We start from the raw sequence: 20,731 nt of genomic DNA, 5'->3' as shown, positions 1-20,731 counted from the left end.
TGGACACAAGGTCTTTATACACCGGAGGAGGTGCAGAGGGCAGGATGTGTAGAGCCGACTTTCAGTACAAATTGCAGAGCGCTGCTCTCTCTTATACCGTGAAAATGGACAAAGTAGAGGAGGGTGCAAAGGCCTATGATGTGTTTGCTCTATTTTTAGAATTTATTGCTGGTCAAACATGTATTTTTTCTTGCAGGTCTCTGTGGGAGTTAATACAAAGCAAGGCAATATATACTGTAACAGCTCAGCAGCTTCTGCAGTAAAGCTTAGTGAACATAACAGGCTTCAGGCTTCTTTTGCAAAGATGTTAAAGAGATTTGAATACATGAGGATAAGGTTTACATCACAGCCCAAATCCTTGAAAATGTTCAATTACTTCTCTTTACGTTTGGGAAATGTAGATTTTTTTGTTGTTGATAAAAATGGAAACTTGTTCTAACTATTCTCTGTATATTATAATCAACTGGGATTTCCACATGTAACGAAAATAATGCATTTTCTACAGCTTATGAACTGAGTGCTATTCAAACCACGGAATGGAAGAAAGGACATTTCCTACTTGTTTAGGCAGAGCTTGCAGTTCACATAGCAACAAATTACAACCCATGCTGGTTAAGTTTAACAAAGGGAATTGGTTGCTATGGGTAATTGCCTTTTGCACAGATTTGCTCCTTGAAGTGAAGACAAAATAAATCTTAAAACGTACAACTGAATTTATTCTGAGCAAAAGTGTTTGACTAAAAATAGGCTAAGATACTACTAAAATTATTTTGGACAGTACAGTGGTTAGCATTCTTGCCTTGCAACTCTAGGCTCTACCCCTCCAAGAACACTATCTTCAGTCATGTTAAATAAAATACTTGTATGCTTTCAGGTTTCTGTAGGCTTCTTATGGGCACTCCAGTTTCCTCCCACAATCCAAAAAATAATTGCAGTAGGACTAGCTATCCTCCAAACTGCCGCTTGAGTGTTTTAGGAATATTAATTTAGGACATTTGAAAGATTCTTGTAACATAAACAAAGAATGTTTTGGCTTCTTGTAACTAGAATAATCTTATAAGCTTCACAGTCTGGAATATGCTGAGATGTCTCAGAGCAATATTTTAAAAAAGTACTCTAACTTTACAGTTTACAATGAAATTTTGCATAGAAGATTAAAACTTAAAACATACACATATGACAGCTTTTCCTGCATAAATAAAACTGCTAGAATTCTGACACCTCTTCCAAATCCTGCAAGTTTAAATGTGCTCTGTAAAGCGGTGATTCTCAACATAGTTTCTCAACCGTGACCTCATGTTTCCTTTAAGGGTTTTTGCCTCGTACATGGGGGCCAAGGGTTCGAATCTTGGATGAAGTCAGTACCTATTCAGTAAGGAATGCTTGGGAAAGGTTACCTAACACTGCAGGGTGGCCAATTGAGTGCACCCATAGTGGCTGCAGCTCTCTAGTGCTTTGTGTCTGAAAGCGTTATACAAATGTTAGCATTATTTTTTTGTAATGTTATTATTTATTTATTGTATTTATAAAGCGCCAACATATTACACAGCATTATTTAAGGTTACAGACAATATTTAGGGGTGACATACAGCAATATGACAGTACAGGAATACATGCAAACCAGATCACGCAGCACAGTATGAGTACAAGGTAATGCTTAGTCAGTCACTGGATGGGAGCATGGAGATTAGGCCAGTCGAGTTCACTCAAGAGTTCACTAAGATCCATAGGATGGGTGTGCGGTAATGGAGGTGTGTGGTCAGGTAGGAGACACAAGGAGGAGGACTCTGCTGAAGGCTTACAATCTATTATAACATGTACCCCTTCATTAATGACTGTATTGTTCAAGTACCCCCTATTGTGAGTAACATCATCCTAGGCACCCCTTGATTTAATTAAGTTTATTGATTTACAAAGCACCAATTCCATGGTGCTGTACAAACTAAGACACAAACATGGGGTACATAATAATACAGACAATGGTATACAACAAATATAGAAACTGATACTAAATACAGAATTGGCAGACCTAGTAATTACAGTGACAAATGTAACATGATGAAAAAAACGTATAACAAATTTCCTCTGTAAATCCCAGAGGCTTCGCACCGCGCTCAGAAAGTACCACAAAGTCGCTAGAATGATTTGTAAGTGCGCTGGGCACACCTACTCTGTCTGTCATCTGGGGGGAGGTTAGTGTTTTATTTAATGCCATCTGCTTGACTTCTCAAGCAACAGGCAAGAACACATATCTGGCATGAGGCAATCCCCACCTGTGGCAGATAAATGAGGAGACTCTACTGTACTTTGTTCTTTGATGCTATATACAGATGACCTATTTATTACGCGTATAATGTTTTATGAGGCTGGAAACATGTTGGGTTTGATAAGCAGTGTCATCATCGGATAAATTGCTTAAACTGGGCAGTTTAGTAAATTTACTATACACATTAAAGAAAGAAGATTTATAAATGAAGGTTACAGAAACATGGAACAGCTACAGGAAACACAGCTGTTGGCATAAACAGTTATAGACCATAGACAAGTAATTAAGAAATAAAGTCACTGGTTTCTGAGCTCCTCAATCACACATCCCATATGAAATCATTACTCTACCCATTAGCTATTGGAATTCTGGAGTGGAATGACAGAACACATCCACAAAGCACTGCATCGCCACTATATGGCAACAAGAGGCACGGGGAACACAACATAGCTTATATAGTTCATAACAGATGAGAATAAGCTCCAGCCCATTTAGGAATTGCATCGGAAAAAAAAACATGCGTGTCGTACTCACCACTGTCAGCCTGCTTGTGTGCATGCGGCTGGCTTTATGTGTTTGCTTATGTCATTTACACCTTATGCACATGCAGGTTATGCACACAGACATTTACATATGTGCAGCAGGTTTGGCACCAAAACACCCTGTCCATGCACATAAAAGCCTGCTGCTCTCAGCACTCAGTGCTGATTGCTCCATCAGCTTGGGTTACCCCTGACCTGGTGTTCTAGTGTCTTTGTCCTGCCTGATGCTGTTGAGCTCCTGATTTGACTTTGGCCTATTACTTTGTTGATTTCTCATATCCGCCTGCCCTTGAATTCCGATTGTGCATGGACCTATCTTCACATTGCAGCCTCACCTATCCACCTCTCACCACTGTTGAGGAAATACCAGGCAGCAAAGTAGTCCATTGTCCACTATGGCTAGTGGCTCATCATCTCTAGTGGGGTACTCTGGTGGAGACCTGTAGCCACTTAGGCTCCATGCTTTGGGAGAATCCATGCCTACCGCTAGTGACAGAGTCAACAGAACCGGCTTTCTGGACTTATAACTGCATTACATGAAGGAGGCACGCTTTAACAAAAAACATTAGCATATTCCATAATTCGTATAGTTTATCATTGCCAGAAGTCTGAATAAGGACAAAAACACACTGGAACTACAAGAGGAACAGGTTTAGTTAACAATTTGTATGATTTTTGTGCATGTAAAAACTGTATCCTGCATTATAAATACCTGTAACACTGAAGATAAAAGTTATAACCACTTCCCAGGCATCTCCATGAATTCCCACTGAATTTATGGAATGGCGTATGGTTTCATCATGCTCATGTCTCAGTGCTGTTTTCTAGGTAAGCTCAAACAGGAAGCAGCAGTAACCTGATCAAGTCAATCACATTCATTTATGATGTGTGTATATTTAGTTTTTTTTTTTACTGACCTCTCCGGTCTGGAGAAAGCTCTTTGGTGCCATATTGTTGATAGTGAATGGAAATGGAAGGAGCAACTTCTGCAGAAGCTCCTGCAAGTACATGTACAAATTGGTCATCCATGATATGCTTCCTATCTCTATCATTGTGGCTCGTAGGGAAAGTTTGGGCCTAAGAATAGATGATAGTGGCATCTAGTTTGCTGACAGTGGGAGTGGCCTCAGGGGTTTAAATGAGCGTAACTACATGGGACCAGCTTTTGCAACCACAGGGGAGCCTAACTACCACATCTGTTACAAACCTGAGTGGAGAAACTGGGATTGATCGCAGTTTTTAGCTACACAGACACTGAGACGGAAATACTGTGCAAAAATGTTTAATTACAATCATGCATACAGTATTATGCAAATTCAATGCCACCGCATGCATAAGAAAATATGTATAAAAGTCAGGAAATGCGGTGGCAACTATGTACAAAGAGGCAACCACCACACGCATACACACCATACAAACAAGGCAAGGTGCAAACCACCAAAACTCTTTCTATCTACCTAAATATATACAGAATATATACACATATACACAGGACAAATATATACACCAATTGCAGTACAAAGAGACAGGCACAAAATCACGGTCAGAACAAAGCATAAATCGGCAACAATCCAGCAAACACGGTACAAAAGGAGCAGGCAGGAATCGAGGTCAGACAGGTAATAGGTTCAGTAACTAAGTAGTAGACACAGGAATACAAGATACCAGGAAACCAGGGTTGTCCAGATACTCAAGCTTGGGGAGCACAAAGTTCTGGCACAGGTTGCTCCTTGCAGGGCTTTTATATCAGGAGGACACACCTGCTGCATGATTGAAGCCAAGTCCATAGAGAGCAACCCATGTATTGGCAGAGCTGTCTCCAAACAGCATAGAGCCACCTAGTGGTGGAACAATGAAAGTTCAGGTTATGCACAGTCCCCAAAGCCACCTGCTGGTGGAATAACGGAAATTCATGAGAGTTGAACACAATGCTGCCACCAGCAGGCAGGAAGTGGCATGACCAGATTCCTAACAACGTCAAACCCTCCAATAAAGAGGTCCATCCTTCAAATAGGCTGTTTATATGGCTACAGTTGTTTGGGTGTGAAGATTATGATGTCCACACTTGTTTTATGACCCTGAAAGAGGTGTCCCCCAGGATGTGAGGGTCACAAGGGTTGGACATTGGGGACCCCATCAAAGTTTTGCTGGGAGGCTCAATGATTTCTAGTTATGCCCCTAGAACCAACCAAAGTTGGTGGTCTGTTTTACTGGCTTCTGTTGTGCTAAGGAAGCTGGGCATGCAGCAGAGCGAGTGACTGCCAGGAGGAAGAGGGGACTGGATGAAACTAGAGCAGGTAAATATTTTGTACAAAGCTCTGCTGCACTGACTCTGCAAGGGGGTAGAGAGGAGGCAGGGCCGGGCTGAGGCATAGGCTGGGGAGGCTCCAGCCTCAGGGCGCAGTGTAGGAGGGGGCGCGCAATTCATTCAGCTGTCATTCCTAATGTGTGTTTGAAGCAGAAAGAAATAAGAAAAGGGGATACATAGCAGTGACTGCAAGCCAGATAACTAGATATTAAGGTGTTGGGGAGGTTGTGGGCCCTATGGCACCTCTTAGTCTAATAGCAATCAGTGTGTGATGGCTGGGGTGGGAGGGATGGAGGGGCGCACTTTGGTGTCTCAGCCTTGGGTGCTGGAGGACCTTGTCCCGCCTCTGAGAGGAGGCACAGTCAGGCCCCAAACTATTCAAATGATTATTTAACAAGGCCACTCCTAGGGTACAATGCAACATGGAAATCTGTGGTTTATTATAATTAAGGCTTTGTGGCCATGTGGAATGCTGCATCTAAATGAGCACTCCATAGAAAACTGCTGTAAGCAATTGTACATGTATGTTTCCTCATACTAGTCTTATATTAATATTAATATGCAGTGATCTATGATATAGGTCAAAGATATAGAAGCATAAGGATAATGTCAAATGTTCTAATTACAGAATGGATGTGCTTCTCTTGAGCCTGCAGATATGTAACCTTTGCCTCTGTCTGCTAGGCATGACTGTTTTTTAAAGATCATTTTGGTGTTTGCTTGTCCTCTCCTGGGGGAGAAATCTGTGACACTTTCTAGACAAATAGATATGAGATGACTTTCATGTATTTTTTGCTGATGACAGAATAAAAATAATTGATGCCATGCTTATGATGGAATAAAGGGATCTGTTTTAAAAGTACAAGTCCCAAACAGGCATTTGTAATTTGTAATCTGAATATTTGCTCTTCTATAAAAGTGCAGGTTTATTGGTCAGGGATTGCAGTTTGTTTCTGTATTTATTTATCCTTATAACCATTATTCTATTCTTTGCTATTTTATTTGAATATAGTCTGTTTTGGCTGTAAAGCCTTTTACACACACTAGAAGTTCTTTGGCTGAGATAGTAGTTCTGCCCCATATCAGGAAGTAGCTAACATGTGTACAGCTGCCCCATGACACATTGGCAAATAATGGCGAGCAACAAACAATTTAATTGGTCTTGTAGTTACCCGCCCCCTGGATACCCTTGCTGCATCTCATCCTGCCTCTATTGACAGTACACACTGGTCGGTTATAGTTGAACAATGTGTTTGTACAGTGCTTCTTCCTTGCAATGTTGCCCTAGTAACTAACAATTATTAAGGTCAACATCAATAGAGCATGTTTATGTGGCTTAAGATGTCAATGGGCCTGATTCACAAAGCGGTGATAACTCAGTTATCACGCCTAAAAGACTTTAGGCGTGATAACCTTTGCACCGCTGAGTTACCACTGCTTTGTGCTCTTTATCGCGCACAAAGTCCCGCGTGCAAAGTTTTGCGTGCGCAATCACGCAATTCTGCGTGCAGCGCCCATAGGGTTTAATGGGCGCATTGCGCGCACTGCACCGTGCGCCGCGCGATTGCGTGCGCAAAACTTTGCGCGCGTGAATTTCGCGCGAGTTTCATTTTATCACGCCTAAACTGAGTTTAGGCGTGATAAAGGGCTTTTCACAGGCGTGCAAACACTTTGCACCGCTTTGTGAATCAGGCCCAATATCTCCTACAGTGCTGCTGACATCCATCTTGGTTGCTATATAAAGATACCAACCACAAGCTAAAGGTTTGTTAATTGCTCTTTTTGATGCAGCTTTTCAGAGACAAAAGTGAATACCAGTATTAAGCTCAGACAATCTCTCTGATTTGCTATTCACTTTAAAATAGTTGTGCTTCACTCCTTTTCCCTGACCCACAATAGCCTCCCTACTAGGTCCCAAACCCTTTGACATGAATCTCTAATGATTACACACCGATATTTTTCATCGGCTTTGATATCTACTGTGCTACCAAACCACTGATCTATCTAGTCCTGGAAACTCCCTCCTCTTTATACTACACTTATTTTGACATTTTTTTCTATCGCATCCCTCTACTTTTATTCCATTAACCGTAAGATGCCTGTAGGTTTTGCCCCCTCCGGACACTCTTATCCTGCCCTCACACGTACGTATTTTCTTGCCAGTCATCTCTTATTTTCTTACCACCCTGTGATGACTTCCCAATTTAAAAAATATAATATTCCTTGCTTTTATAACAATACTATATTTCCCAATAGTTAATTATTAAACATCATACTTGTTAGTAACTAAGACCTCACGCCATAGCTCTCTTTGCCTTATGCCTTTCTGGCAGCCATTCCCCCTTGTTCTGTGCACCACCATTGTGAGGGTCAAATACTGACAAGTTGTACTACACTGGCATATTTCTACTGTATATGTGCTGTTATTGAATCTGGTTTAGATTTAGACACTGAGAACAGTTTATGTCAATATGCAATGCGTTTTTCACAGTTTTTTTTTTAAATCATTAAACAAAGTTGATGTAAAAGTAACTGTGACTTTTTACTCATCACCTTCTCCAGAACCAAAAGACAGCAGTGGAGGGATCATGTGAGATTTCTACTTTATATACAGCTCTTCCTTTACCTAATTTTTTTTTCTTAAATAACAGCCTGCAATGGAGAAGGTGTGAGAGACACTGAAGCAAACAAATTTAATAAAAAATGATATAATGAATTGCTTGTGTAGTATGGATAATAACTAGACCATTAGTAGCAAAGAAAATATTATCATATATTTATTTTCAGTTACATCGTTTTTTTATAACATTGCATCATTCTCTAGTATTTGCAGTTTACACACTATTTAGCATTCTAAATGATTTTACAGAGCAGGCCAGTGAACTATTGAACTGTCCTCTGGAAAGAAAAAGAAGTTACATTGACAGACAGTTGAGATATCAAGCTTCAGAAGACAGAGCTCTCTGCGACTTTGAAAGTCGTGAAGCTAAATGGCTCTTTTGCATAGATAATAACTGGAGTTTCTTATTTCTTAGCTGTACTAGACATACAAATCATTATATCATACTTTTTTTTTTTTTTTACTTAAGTGTCTCTTTAAGTAGGATTAGTTTTTTTTTTTTGTGGTAAAAGTTAGGTTCAATTATCAAAGTACGATGAAGAGCACCTTTTCTGGAGTGCAGGTCATCTGGGCACCGTGCAGTTCGGTGCAGGGCGAGTCGAATGATGGCTCTCCCTGCGGCCGCTAAGCTCCAAGGTGGCGTTAAATACTATTCCCCCTCCGAGTTGTTGCTACCGCCAGAGCTCCAAATTACCATTAAGCGGGGTGCACAGCATAGCTTTGCTGCTATGGTAGTGCCCAGCTTCGGCGCACGGCAAACAGCGCTGAGATCCAAAATAACCTGATTCGACCTTTTCTGTGCAGTTTCCCTACTATCAATGTCCCTGCTCTGCTCCACAGAGGCGCTTGGCTTCTTACAGAGATTGTTTCAGTTACTCCTTGATTTTGCCTGCTGAAGCGGGTTATTATATTATAAACTAGACAATTGTAAAGAGTCGCCCTAATCGTGGATAAAAGCATCTAAAAACAGTTTAAAATTGACAAAACCGTGAGGTAGCCTACCTCAATGACGACAAATCTTTGTAATAAACAAAAGATTTATTATAGCACAGGCAACGCGTTTTGCGGGTCCAAGCCTGCTTCCTCAGGCCAATACAAGTGCCAAGCTAAATGGAATATTTAGCCAAGGAAGCCTCTGCTAGGCGTTGCCTGTGCTATAATAAATATTTTGTTTATTACAAAGATTTGTCATCATTGAGGTAAGCTACCTCACATTTTTGTCAATTTCAACTGTTTTTAGATGCTTTTATCCACGATTAGGGCGCCTCTTTACAATTGTCTAGTGCATCTTGTACCCCCATACGTGTCCCGTTTGAGGGGTGGAGACAGACCACGCGTGGTGTACACCACGGTGGACACCTGTCCCCCTTTTTTTACCCAAGGAGTGCAACCGCATCCAGGTCCTCGGCGACCTCCCCGAGTGGAGTCGGGTTTATTGTCTCCACCTGCTTCCTGCGGTCGGTTGCCCCTCTGCAACCTACCTTTCTAAGTAGATTTTCACTTACTACAATTACCCGATTGTATTGACGTACTGCAACATTGGGCTCCCCGTTTTTGTTCCCTGTGTCCTTTTTCAGAAGGTGTCCTGACACCCACTACCCGCTTTATTATATTATAAAGTGATTTTTATTTGAAATCAGCCAAATCGAGTCATCCATGGGGAGGTAAGTCCACCGCTACCTCCCTTTTTAAACTGCTCTAGTGTATATTAATCTTCATGGGGCTTCTATTGTAGTAATATTTCATACTGGATGTGTGTCTGGCTTTTAAAGACCTACATGGATAATCTGCATATTCTGCAATGATTCATTATGGGATATCGTTCTTGTTCACATAAAGTGGAATAATTGCACATACCTTCTTAAAGAAAGGAAATTTATATTAAGCATGTCTCAAATAGTAAGTTTTGGGCTCATTTTGATTCCTGGCAAATCCCCAGTGATTCTTAGTCACCATGACCTTATTGGGTGCTATGTAGACTATTAAGTAGTATTTTTTGCATTCATGTCTTGAGTTGAGAGCAAACCTGTTCTAATGGAAAAAAGTTAGATACTTACCTAATGCTGGGTACACACGCTGCGTTTTTTAGGTCGATTTACTGTCTGATCGATTACCGATTCGTGTCTGTTATCTTTTCTTGTCTATTTCCATTCACTTCTATGATAAATCTATCAGAAAATAAGATTGGACATGTCGGAAATTATCTATCAAACCATCTATCTAACACAAAATTGTATCGTGTTTACCTAGCATTAGGAGAGGTAAGCCTCTCCTTAGGTAAGTAGCGGAGGGGCTGAGGAGAAGATGGGAAGCTGCTGGACTATCCATAGTCTTCCTTCTCTTTAGGTAAGTATCTGAATTTTATTTCCAATAGTACGCGTTTGCTTTAAGCTCTCATATCTTCCAGCTGTATGCTAGGTGCATTTATACTAATACTGTAGAAATATTTTTAAGAGTGCAGAAAGGCTTAGGCACCCATTGCCTTGCTGCATGTAATTAAATCCCATACAGGTTTATTACATTAATTTCAAAGAAATTAACTTGAGATATATTCACTCTCTAACATCTAAGTGCAATAAAGATGCTATCAACATGCAGTTTTATTGTAATTTTTCTAATACCGTCACCATAGGTTAGCACTGAAGTAAACTGTAGTTTACGTTAACCACTTCCCGACCGCCGTATTGACAATTGGCGGCCGGGAAGTGGACCCCGCAAGGACCGCCGTATTGACAAATAGCGGCGGTCCTTGTAGGGGCATGGGCGGAGCGATCGTGTCATCCGTGACGCAATCCTCTGCCGCCGCCTGGCTCCACTCACCCGCCGCAACATCCCGCCGGCCATACGGAAGCGCCGGCGGGATGTTAACCCGACGATCGCCGCATATAAAGTGTATAATACACTTTGTAATGTTTACAAAGTGTATTATACAGGCTGCCTCCTGCCCTGGTGGTCCCAGTGTCCGAGGGACCACCAGGGCAGGCTGCAGCCACCCTAGTCTGCACCAAGCACACTGATTTCCCCCTGCCCCCTAATCGCCCACAGCACCCCTCAGACCCCCCCCCCCCTGCCCACCCCCCAGACCCCTGTTTACACCCAATCACCCCCCTAATCACCCATCAATCACTCCCTGTCACTATCTGTCAACGCTATTTTTTTTATCCCCTCCCTGCCCCTGCTCCCTCCTGATCACCCCCCACCCCTCAGATTCTCCCCAGACCCCCCAGACCCCCCCATGTACTGTATGCATCTATCCCTCCTTTATCACCTGTCAATCACCTGTCAATCACCCATCAATCACCCCCTGTCACTGCCACCAATCAATCAGCCCCTAACCTGCCCCTTGCGGGCAATCTGATCACCCACCCACACCAATAGATTGCCCGCAGATCCGACATCAGATCACCACCCAAGCGCAGTGTTTACATCTATTCTCTCCTCTAAACACCCACTAATTACCCATCAATCACCCCCTATCACCACCTGTCACTGTTACCCATCAGATCAGACCCTAATCTGCCCCTTGCGGGCACCCAATCACCCGCCTACACGCTCAGATTGCCCTCAGACCCCCCCCCTTATCAATTCGCCAGGGCATTATTTACATCTGTCCTTCCCTGTAATAACCCACTGATCACCCATCAATCACCCCCTGTCACTGCCACCCATCAATCACCCCCTGTCACTGCCACCCATCAATCAGCCCCTAACCTGCCCCTTGCGGGCAATCTGATCACCCACCCACACCAATAGATCGCCCGCAGATCCGACATCAGATCACCTCCCAAGTGCAGTGTTTACATCTGTTCTCTCTTCCAAACACCCACTAATTACCCATCAATCGCCCCCTGCCACTGCTACCCATCAGATTAGACCCCTATCTGCCCCTAGGGCACTTAATCACCCGCCCATACCTTCAGAACGCCCTCAGACCCCAGCCCTGATCACCTCGCCAGTGCATGGCTTGCATCTATTCCCCCCTCTAATCACACCTTGAGACACCCATCAATCACCTCCTGTCACCCCCTAGCACACCTACCCATCAGATCAAGCCCTAATTTGCCCCGTGTGGGCTCCTGATCACTCGGCCAAACCCTCAGATCCCCCTCAGACCCCCTTCCGATTACCTCCCCAGTGCATTAATTGCATCTATTTTCCCCTCTAACCACCCCATGAGACACCCATCAATCACCTCCTGTCACCCCCTAGCACTCCTATCCATCAGATCAGGCCCAATACAACCTGTCATCTAAAAGGCCACCCTGCTTATGACCGGTTCCACAAAATTCGCCCCCTCATAGACCACCTGTCATCAAAATTTTCAGAAGCTTATACCCCTGAACAGTCATTTTGAGACATTTGGTTTCCAGACTACTCACGGTTTTGAGCCCGTAAAATGCCAGGGCGGTATAGGAACCCCACAAGTGACCCCATTTTAGAAAAAAAGACACCCCAAGGTATTCTGTTAGGTGAATGACGAGTTCATAGAAGATTTTATTTTTTGTCAAAAGTTAGTGGAAATTGATTTTTATTGTTTTTTTTCACAAAGTGTCATTTTTCACTAACTTGTGACAAAAAAATAAAATCTTCTATGAACTCACCATACTCTTAACGGAATACCTTGGGGTGTCTTCTTTCTAAAATGGGGTCACTTGTGGGGTTCCTATACTGCCCTGGCATTTTAGGGGCCCTAAACCGTGAGGAGTAGTCTACAAAACAAATGCCTCAAAATGACCTGTGAATAGGACGTTGGGCCCCTTAGCCTTTTTCGTCACAAGTTAGCGGAAAATGACACTTTGTGAAAAAACACAATTAAAATCAATTTCCGCTAACTTGTGACAAAAAAAAAAATCTTCTATGAACTCACCATACTCCTAAAGGAATACCTTGGGGTGTCTTCTTTCTAAAATGGGGTCATTTGTGGGGTTCCTATACTGCCCTGGCATTTTAGGGGCCCTAAACCGTGAGGAGTAGTCTTGAAACCAAATGTCGCAAAATGACCTGTGAAATCCTAAAGGTACTCATTGGACTTTGGGCCCCTTAGCGCACCTAGGCTGCAAAAAAAGTGTCACACATGTGGTATTGCCGTACTCAGGAGAAGTAATACAATGTGTTTTGGGGTGTATTTTTACACATACTCATGCTGGGTGGGAGAAATATCTCTGTAAATGGACAATTGTGTGTAAAAAAAATCAAAAGATTGTCATTTACAGAGATATTTCTCCCACCCAGCATGGGTATGTGTAAAAATACTCCCCAAAACACATTATACTACTTCTCCCGAGTACGGCGATACCACATGTGTGGCACTTTTTTGCACCCTAACTGTGCTAAGGGGCCCAAAGTCCAATGAGTACCTTTAGGATTTCACAGGTCATTTTGCGACATTTGATTTCCAGACCACTCCTCATGGTTTAGGGCCCCTAAAATGCCAGGGCAGTATAGGAACCCCACAAATGACCCTATTTTAGAAAGAAGACACCCCAAGGTATTCTGTTAGGACTATGGTGAGTTCATAGAAGATTTTATTTTTTGTCACAAGTTAGCGGAAAGTGACACTTTGTGAAAAAAACCAATACAAATCAATTTCCGCTAACTTGTGACAAAAAATAAAATCTTCTATGAACTCACCATACTCCTAACAGAATACCTTGGGGTGTCTTCTTTCTAAAATGGGGTCATTTGCAGGGTTCCTATACTGCCCTGGCATTTTAGGGGCCCTAAACCGTGAGGAGTAGTCTGGAAATCAAATTCCGCAAAATGACCTGTGAAATCCTAAAGGTACTCATTGGACTTTGGGCCCATTAGCACAGTAGCACAGTTAGGGTGCAAAAAAGTGCCACACATGTGGTATCGACGTACTCGGGAGAAGTAGTACAATGTGTTTTGGGGTGTATTTTTACACATACCCATGCTAGGTGGGAGAAATCTCTCTGTAAATTGACAATTGTGTGTAAAAAAAAATCAAAAAATTGTCATTTACAGAGATATTTCTCCCACCCAGCATGGGTATGTGTAAAAATACACCTCAAAACACATTGTACTACTTCTCCTGAGTACGGCAATACCACATGTGTGGCACTTTTTTGCAGCCTAACTGCGCTAAGGGGTCCAAAGTCCAATGAGCACCTTTAGGCTTTACAGGGGTGCTTACAATTAGGCACCCCCCCAAAATGCCAGGACAGTAAACACACCCCACAAATGACCCCATTTTGGAAAGTAGACACTTCAAGGTATTCAGAGAGGGGCATGGTGAGTCCGTGGCAGATTTCATTTTTTTTTGTCGCAAGTTAGAAGAAATGGAAACTTTTTTTTTGTCACAAAGTGTCATTTTCCGCTTACTTGTGACAAAAAATAATATCTTCTATGAACTCACTATGCCTCTCAGTGAATACTTTGGGATGTCTTCTTTCCAAAATGGGGTAATTTGGGGGGTATTTATACTATCCTGGAATTCTAGCCCCTCATGAAACATGACAGGGGGTCAGAAAAGTCATAGATGGTTGAAAATGGGAAAATTCACTTTTTGCACCATAGTTTGTAAATGCTATAACTCTTACCCAAACCAATAAATATAGGCTGAATGTTTTTTTTTTTTTCATCAAAAACATGTTTGTCCACATTTTTCGCGCTGCATGTATACAGAAATTTTACTTTATTTGAAAAATGTCAGCACAGAAAGTTAAAAAAATCATTTTTTTCCCAAAATTCATGTCTTTTTTGATGAATATAATAAAAAGTAAAAATCGCAGCAGCAATCAAATAGCACCAAAAGAAAGATTTATTAGTGACAAGAAAAGGAGCCAAAATTCATTTAGGTGGTAGGTTGTATGAGCGAGCAATAAACCGTGAAAGCTGCAGTGGTCTGAATGGAAAAAAAGTGCCTGGTCCTCAAGAGGGTTAAAGCCCACGGTCCTCAAGTGGTTAAGTTGATCCTTTGTGTGCTGTTGACTTATTGTAAATCTATCAAACCCTAGTGCAGGCTTGTGGTTTTTATGTGTATTGTGGAATATATCATAATCAATGATTTACTTAATAAAGTTAAAGAGAAACTTAGGTGAAGTAAAAAAAAAAAAAGATTTTAACTTACCTGGGGCTTCTTCAAGCCCCCTGGACTTGTACTGTGCCCAGAATGTCCTCCTGACTCCCTCCAGCCAGCAGAAGTGACCCTTGCAAAGCTGGCCTGTCACTGCGAGTCAGTGGCTACTGCGCATGCACGGCCCAGTGGCGTGCACACCATGGTCGTAGTATGCGGAAATTGCAACTGCACATGTGCAAAACCCTTCCAGCGGCGGGAGTGCGACCAGGGTGCTCGGGGCCACGCATCTGCAGTAGTGGCTAACTGCCAATGACTGGACCCCAGCTTTGCGGGAGTTGCCGCCGCTGCCCGGAGGGGATCAGGTGAACGTTGTGGGCACAGTACAAGTCCAGAGGGCTGGAAGAAGCCCCAGGTAAGTTTAAAAAAATGTTATTTCACTTAAGCTTTCCTTTAATGCTTTATTACCTTGCTTTCTGTATTTGTAATGCTAAAGTCCTGTGATACTGTCACATGCAGGTTGGCTGTTTCCCAGTCTGTGAACTATTTAAAGAACCTCCCTCTATCCCATCATCTCCCATATATGAGGTAGTCATTATTTCACTGTCAATACAGTCTAGTCCCTTCCTGCTCTGTGTGTTAAAGGACAACTAAAGTGAGAGGGATATGGAGGCTGCCATATTTATTTCCTTTTAATCAATACCAGTTGCCTGCCTATCCTGCTGAGTATCTTTCTCTGATACTTTTTATCATAGCCCCTGAACAAGCATGCAGCAGATCAGGTGTTTCTGACATTATTGTCAGATCTGACAAGATTAGCTGCATGCTTGTTTCTGGTGTTATTAAGGCACTACTGCAGCCAAATAGATCAGCAAGATAGCCAAGCAACTGGTATTGTTTTAAAGAAAATACATATGGTAACCTCTATATTGCTCTCACTTCAGGTGTCCTTTAAGGCCCATACACACACTAGATAAAATTTGGCTGAGGCAGCAGATAATGACCTCCTCTGCCTGTGTACAGCAGCTCCGGACTCCCGACGGCAATCCGGCCAGCGATCCACCTGGTGGATTACCTTGGCTGAGTGCTTTTTTCTCCCCACTCATCCTGCCAAACGTGTGACATCACAGCCGCCCTGCTTCATTAGCCTCCCCCCCCCCCCCCCAAATTGCAATGGAGCACAGAGCTAGTAAGCAGGCTAGCAAGACGTCTGTACAGTGCCGGCCCTGCATTGTTGCTTGAGCATTTTAAGGAGTAATATGAAATGTGTACCTAGAGTGACACTCTACATTCAGTGACCTAATTTGACTGTTAAAAGTAGGCCTTAAAAGGTGTGTGTCCATGGACAGTTTAGCCATGTGTGTCGCACTACAAAAGCAGAATGTTGTATTTGGCTACATTTGGAAAACCTAGTTTTTTTATGATCTCAATCGTCTCTGACATCTGTACAGCTACAGTGGGTTGCAAAAGTATTTGGCCCCCTTGAAGTTTTCCACATTTTGTCACATTACTGCCACAAACATGAATCAATTTTATTGGAATTTCACATGAAAGACCAATACAAAGTGGTGTACATGTGAGAAGTGGAACGAAAATCATACATGATTCTAAACATTTTTTACAAAGAAATAACTGCAAAGTGGAGTGTGCGTAATTATTCGGCCCCCTTTGGTCTGAGTGCAGTCAGTTGCCCATAGACATTGCCTGATGAGTGCTAATGACTAAATAGAGTGCACCTGTGTGTAATCTAATGTCAGTACAAATACAGCTGCTCTGTGACGGCCTCAGAGGTTGTCTAAGAGAATATTGGTAGCAACAACACCATGAAGTCCAAAGAACACACCAGACAGGTAAGGGATAAAGTTATTGAGAAATTTAAAGCAGGCTTAGGCTACAAAAAGATTTCCAAAGCCTTGAACATCCCACGGAGCACTGTTCAAGCAATAATTCAGAAATGGAAGGAGTATGGCACAACTGTAAACCTACCAAGATAAGGCCGTCCACCTAAACTCACAGGCCGAACAAGGAGAGCGCTGATCAGAAATGCAGTCAAGAGGCCCATGGTGACTCTGGACGAGCTGCAGAGATCTACAGCTCAGGTGGGGGAATTTGTTTATAGGACAACTATTAGTCGTGCACTGCACAAAGTTGGCTCTTATGGAAGAGTGACAAGAAGAAAGCCATTGTTAACAGAAAAGCATAAGAAGTCCAGTTTGCAGTTTGCCACAAGCCATGTGGGGGACACAGCAAACATATGGAAGAAAGTGCTCTGGTCAGATGAGACCAAAATGGAACTTTTTGGCCAAAATGTAAAACGCTATGTGTGGCAGAAAACGAACACAGCACATCAATCATAACACACCATCCCGACTGTCAAATATGGTGGTGGCAGCATCATGCTCGGGGGTTGCTTCTTTTCAGCAGGGACAGGGAAGCTGGTCAAAGTTGATAGGAAGATGGATGGAGCTAAATACAGGGCAAGTTTGGAAGAAAACCTCTTGGAGTCTGCAAAAGACTTGAGACTGGGGCGGAGGTTCACCTTCCAGCAGGACAACAATCCTAAACATAAAGCCAGGGCAACAATGGAATGGTTGAAAACAAAACATATCCATGCATTAGAATGGGCCAGTCATCATGGCCCCTCGATCTGGGGGACCCACTAACTACTGCCCTACTAGCTCTTCTTCATTGGAGTTATGCTGTTAATAATTACCCGTTTATGTTGTGAGTAGCTTTGATCATTAAGACAATGTTCGTGTCCAATGGCTACATGTCCTTGACACTGCAGCTGTTCTTGGCAGATTTTGGTACTACTTATCAATCAAAGTTTATGTACAGAGTGCTTTGATGAGGCCCAATGTAAAACTTGGCTCCATAGCTTCCTAGCTACACCACTGAGCAGGTCTGCACAGTAATCTCTTCTAAAGACATCAGCCAGAACTATTATCAATGATCGTTTACAAACAGCAGAAATTTGACTATCCACATGTATCAGTAAAGTGATTTCCATTGTCTTAACACATGTATAGGTCTGATTGGTCCATACTTGAACTGCAAAAAACAAGATGTAATACAATTTAATTTATATGATGTATCACTTTTGCTGTGTATATAATATGTATTCATTGCCTATAGCAATCATTCTAATAGCACTATTGCAACACTGCAGGAATATGTATAGGAAAACCATCTCCCTATAGGACATGCCCTAGGGGGCTGAATGGTGATGTCCGGTGGCTAACTCTAATGCCTTCTGACATTGGCGTCAATTCACCAGAGAGGATTTACTAAGAGAAAAAAGGTAGGTAGTTTATCTCATGAGGTATTTTAACACTCTGGAGTCAATTCACCAGTGTGAGAGGACAGAGAGAAAAGTGTTCGATAGCAGGGGATAATGGAGAGATATGCATGAGGAAAGTGTGAGAAAGCAGAGAGTTAGGTCATCGGTATTAATGATTTACATGGGATACTTTTCCTCTCTGTAAGCTTGAAAGTGAAGCATTGTGGGTAGGAGGCGGAGTTTTACCACTACCTGACCAGAGTATTCCCACCTTTTACTGCCGGATCATATCATAAATCATATCACGAGTTAGTCTGAAATCACGAGTGAGTCTGAACTTCTTCACCACCTCTGTCTCAGTAAAATTATCAAGAACTGTTCTCTCACGAAAAATACGAGGGGCGATTAAACAGACCCTCCTCCTGCGCCTTCGTCTCCTCATAATAGAAGCAAGCTCTAAGGCCTAGTGCACACCAGAGCGGTTCGGCTGCGTTTTGCGATCCGCTTGCGACTGCGGATACGCTTGGGTAATGTATTTCAATGGGCTGGTGCACACCAGAGCGGGAGGCGTTTTGCAGAAACGCATACTCCCGGGCTGCTGCAGATTTTGGATTGCGGAGGCGTTTCTGCCTCAATGTTAAGTATAGGAAAAACGCAAACCGCTCTGAAAAACGGCACTTCAGAGCGGTTTGCCAGGCGGTTTTTGTTACAGTAGCTGTTCAGTAACAGCTTTACTGTAATAATACATGAAATCTACTACATCAAAAACGCTTCACAAAACCGCAAAATGCTAGCTGAAACGCTACAGAAAAATAAGAAAAAGCGTTTCAAAATCTGCTAGCATTTTGCGGATCTGCTAGCGGTTTTTGGTGTGCACCAGGCCTAACAGAGTAAGCTCAAAAGGCTCCATCTTCCACAGCAGCAGCTGCTGTGTGAAAACCACGATATCTCCAGGTTCATTCAGGGGATAAAGAGATGAAAAAATAACGAATGGCCACACCCCCTTTCTTCCCTGGTGAATTGTGATTTGGAGAAAAACTAACTACTAACTATCACTTATTTATCTCATACTTATCTCACATTTATCTCTTGCATTTCTCTCTGTCGAAATTTTCCCCTATACTTCTGGAGAATTGCTATTTGGAGATATCACAGGAGGTAAATTACCTCCCAAGAGATAAATAGGTTGGTAACCTCTGGTGAATTGACGCCATTCTGTCTTTCTGTTTCAGCTTGAAGAGAGTGAATCCAGGTACGCAGAGTCCCAAAAGTCCTTGAAGTCACTGAGCTCCGAGCTGGAAAGCCTACACATGGAGCTAGACAATATTTCCAGGAATAAGAACATGGTAATTTCCATTTTTATCACTTCCCCACTCCTGTCTAACTGTTTTAGAGGGCTTTTAACCCTCCTATAAACAAATACCGTGACCTTTAAATCATATCAAAATGTGATTTACTCCTCTGTTGTTTTTTTATTATTTTAATTATTGTTTGGAGACACACCAAGGCTGCGGCATTGTGGCTTTTTTTTTATCTAGGTGAATATATTCCTAGCAAGAAAGGAGTAACAAATTGTATTTTATAAATTTGAAACCGGCCACTGTGCCTTAAATTAAACAAACAAATGATATGTATTATATTTGGGCATCTGAAAGAAAATGAATTACAAGGCCAACATGTATCATGCTGGGAGCTTTGTCCCTCATAGTGCATAACTGACTGTAATAATTGTATTAAACAATTTCCTAATATACCAGAATAATCATTAGATGCTGCTTAAAATGTAGCTATTTGTTAAGGCACTAAAAAAGAAAAGCCTAAAGTGAACCTGTTCTAGATGTTAGTTGTTCTAGATGAATGACTAGATCCTATAATTGTTATGGTAATGCCAAGTAGAGATGTAGCTGAGGATTGAGACAGGTGTAAAACTGTACTAATACCATGGTTACATGAAATATGGAACATGGACGTTATGGAGTTTCTTATCTTGCTGTATTATATCAATGGTCAGTCAGTCTCCCTTATCACTGACTCCATTGAGTCTATTTACAGTATTTCACATAAGCAGTCGGCCATGGTAACATGGTTTTCAACCCATCCACATTCACATCGCTATAGTCCTGTTCATAGAGGCCATAGAGCAGAACAGTGCAGTTGCTCTGAACCACTTCTTCCTAGCCAGCTGATTTTACCAAACATTTTGCCAAACACCCATTCACTTAGGTTGTTACCACATGAAATAATAAAATTACCAAATTACTGACTTGTGTGGTAAATACCTCAATAAATATCAATTCACAAAGATTAGAGCATGGGGTAAAACAATGTGAGATGTTCAGTATTAATCTTCAGCCTGGAGATGTCGGTAACTAGCAATCAGCATGCGGTAAAATTAGGGGGGGGATCTGCAATGACACAGTCTGAGGAGGCGTGTCATTCGGGTGGCAAATGGGGGGGGGGGGGTAGTGCTGGGCATAACCCGGAAGTGACACAACCCACTATTTGCCCACTTGCCTGGAGAGTCGCAGACATGGCCGACTGCCCCCAAAAATAGAAGACGGAGCTGGAGGATAGTAAGTATGTCTACCTATACTGGGGGCACCACCTATACGCTTATTTTTCTGCACACCCGTTCTTTGTCTTAGTGGGATCTATGGAGAACTGCTCACAATTCAACTC

The 20,731-nt window shown here is 42.4% G+C and overlaps 1 protein-coding gene across 1 annotated transcript in view; it reads left to right on the top strand.

Annotated features, from left to right (window-relative positions):
- The window catches only part of LOC137520706 (unconventional myosin-XVIIIb-like), an 816,938-nt gene that overhangs the window by 596,722 nt on the left and 199,485 nt on the right, over positions 1-20,731 (top strand). Inside the window, exon 36 of the mRNA XM_068238990.1 lies at positions 19,285-19,398. Within this exon, the coding sequence (XP_068095091.1) occupies positions 19,285-19,398 (114 nt within the window). The remainder of the gene's footprint in view (positions 1-19,284; positions 19,399-20,731) is intronic.

The sequence above is a fragment of the Hyperolius riggenbachi genome, chromosome 1 (genome assembly GCF_040937935.1).
Source record: "Hyperolius riggenbachi isolate aHypRig1 chromosome 1, aHypRig1.pri, whole genome shotgun sequence".
NCBI classification, from domain to species: Eukaryota; Metazoa; Chordata; class Amphibia; order Anura; family Hyperoliidae; genus Hyperolius; species Hyperolius riggenbachi.
Note: the sequence above shows the minus strand (reverse complement) of the source record. Positions and strands in the feature narration are given on the sequence as shown.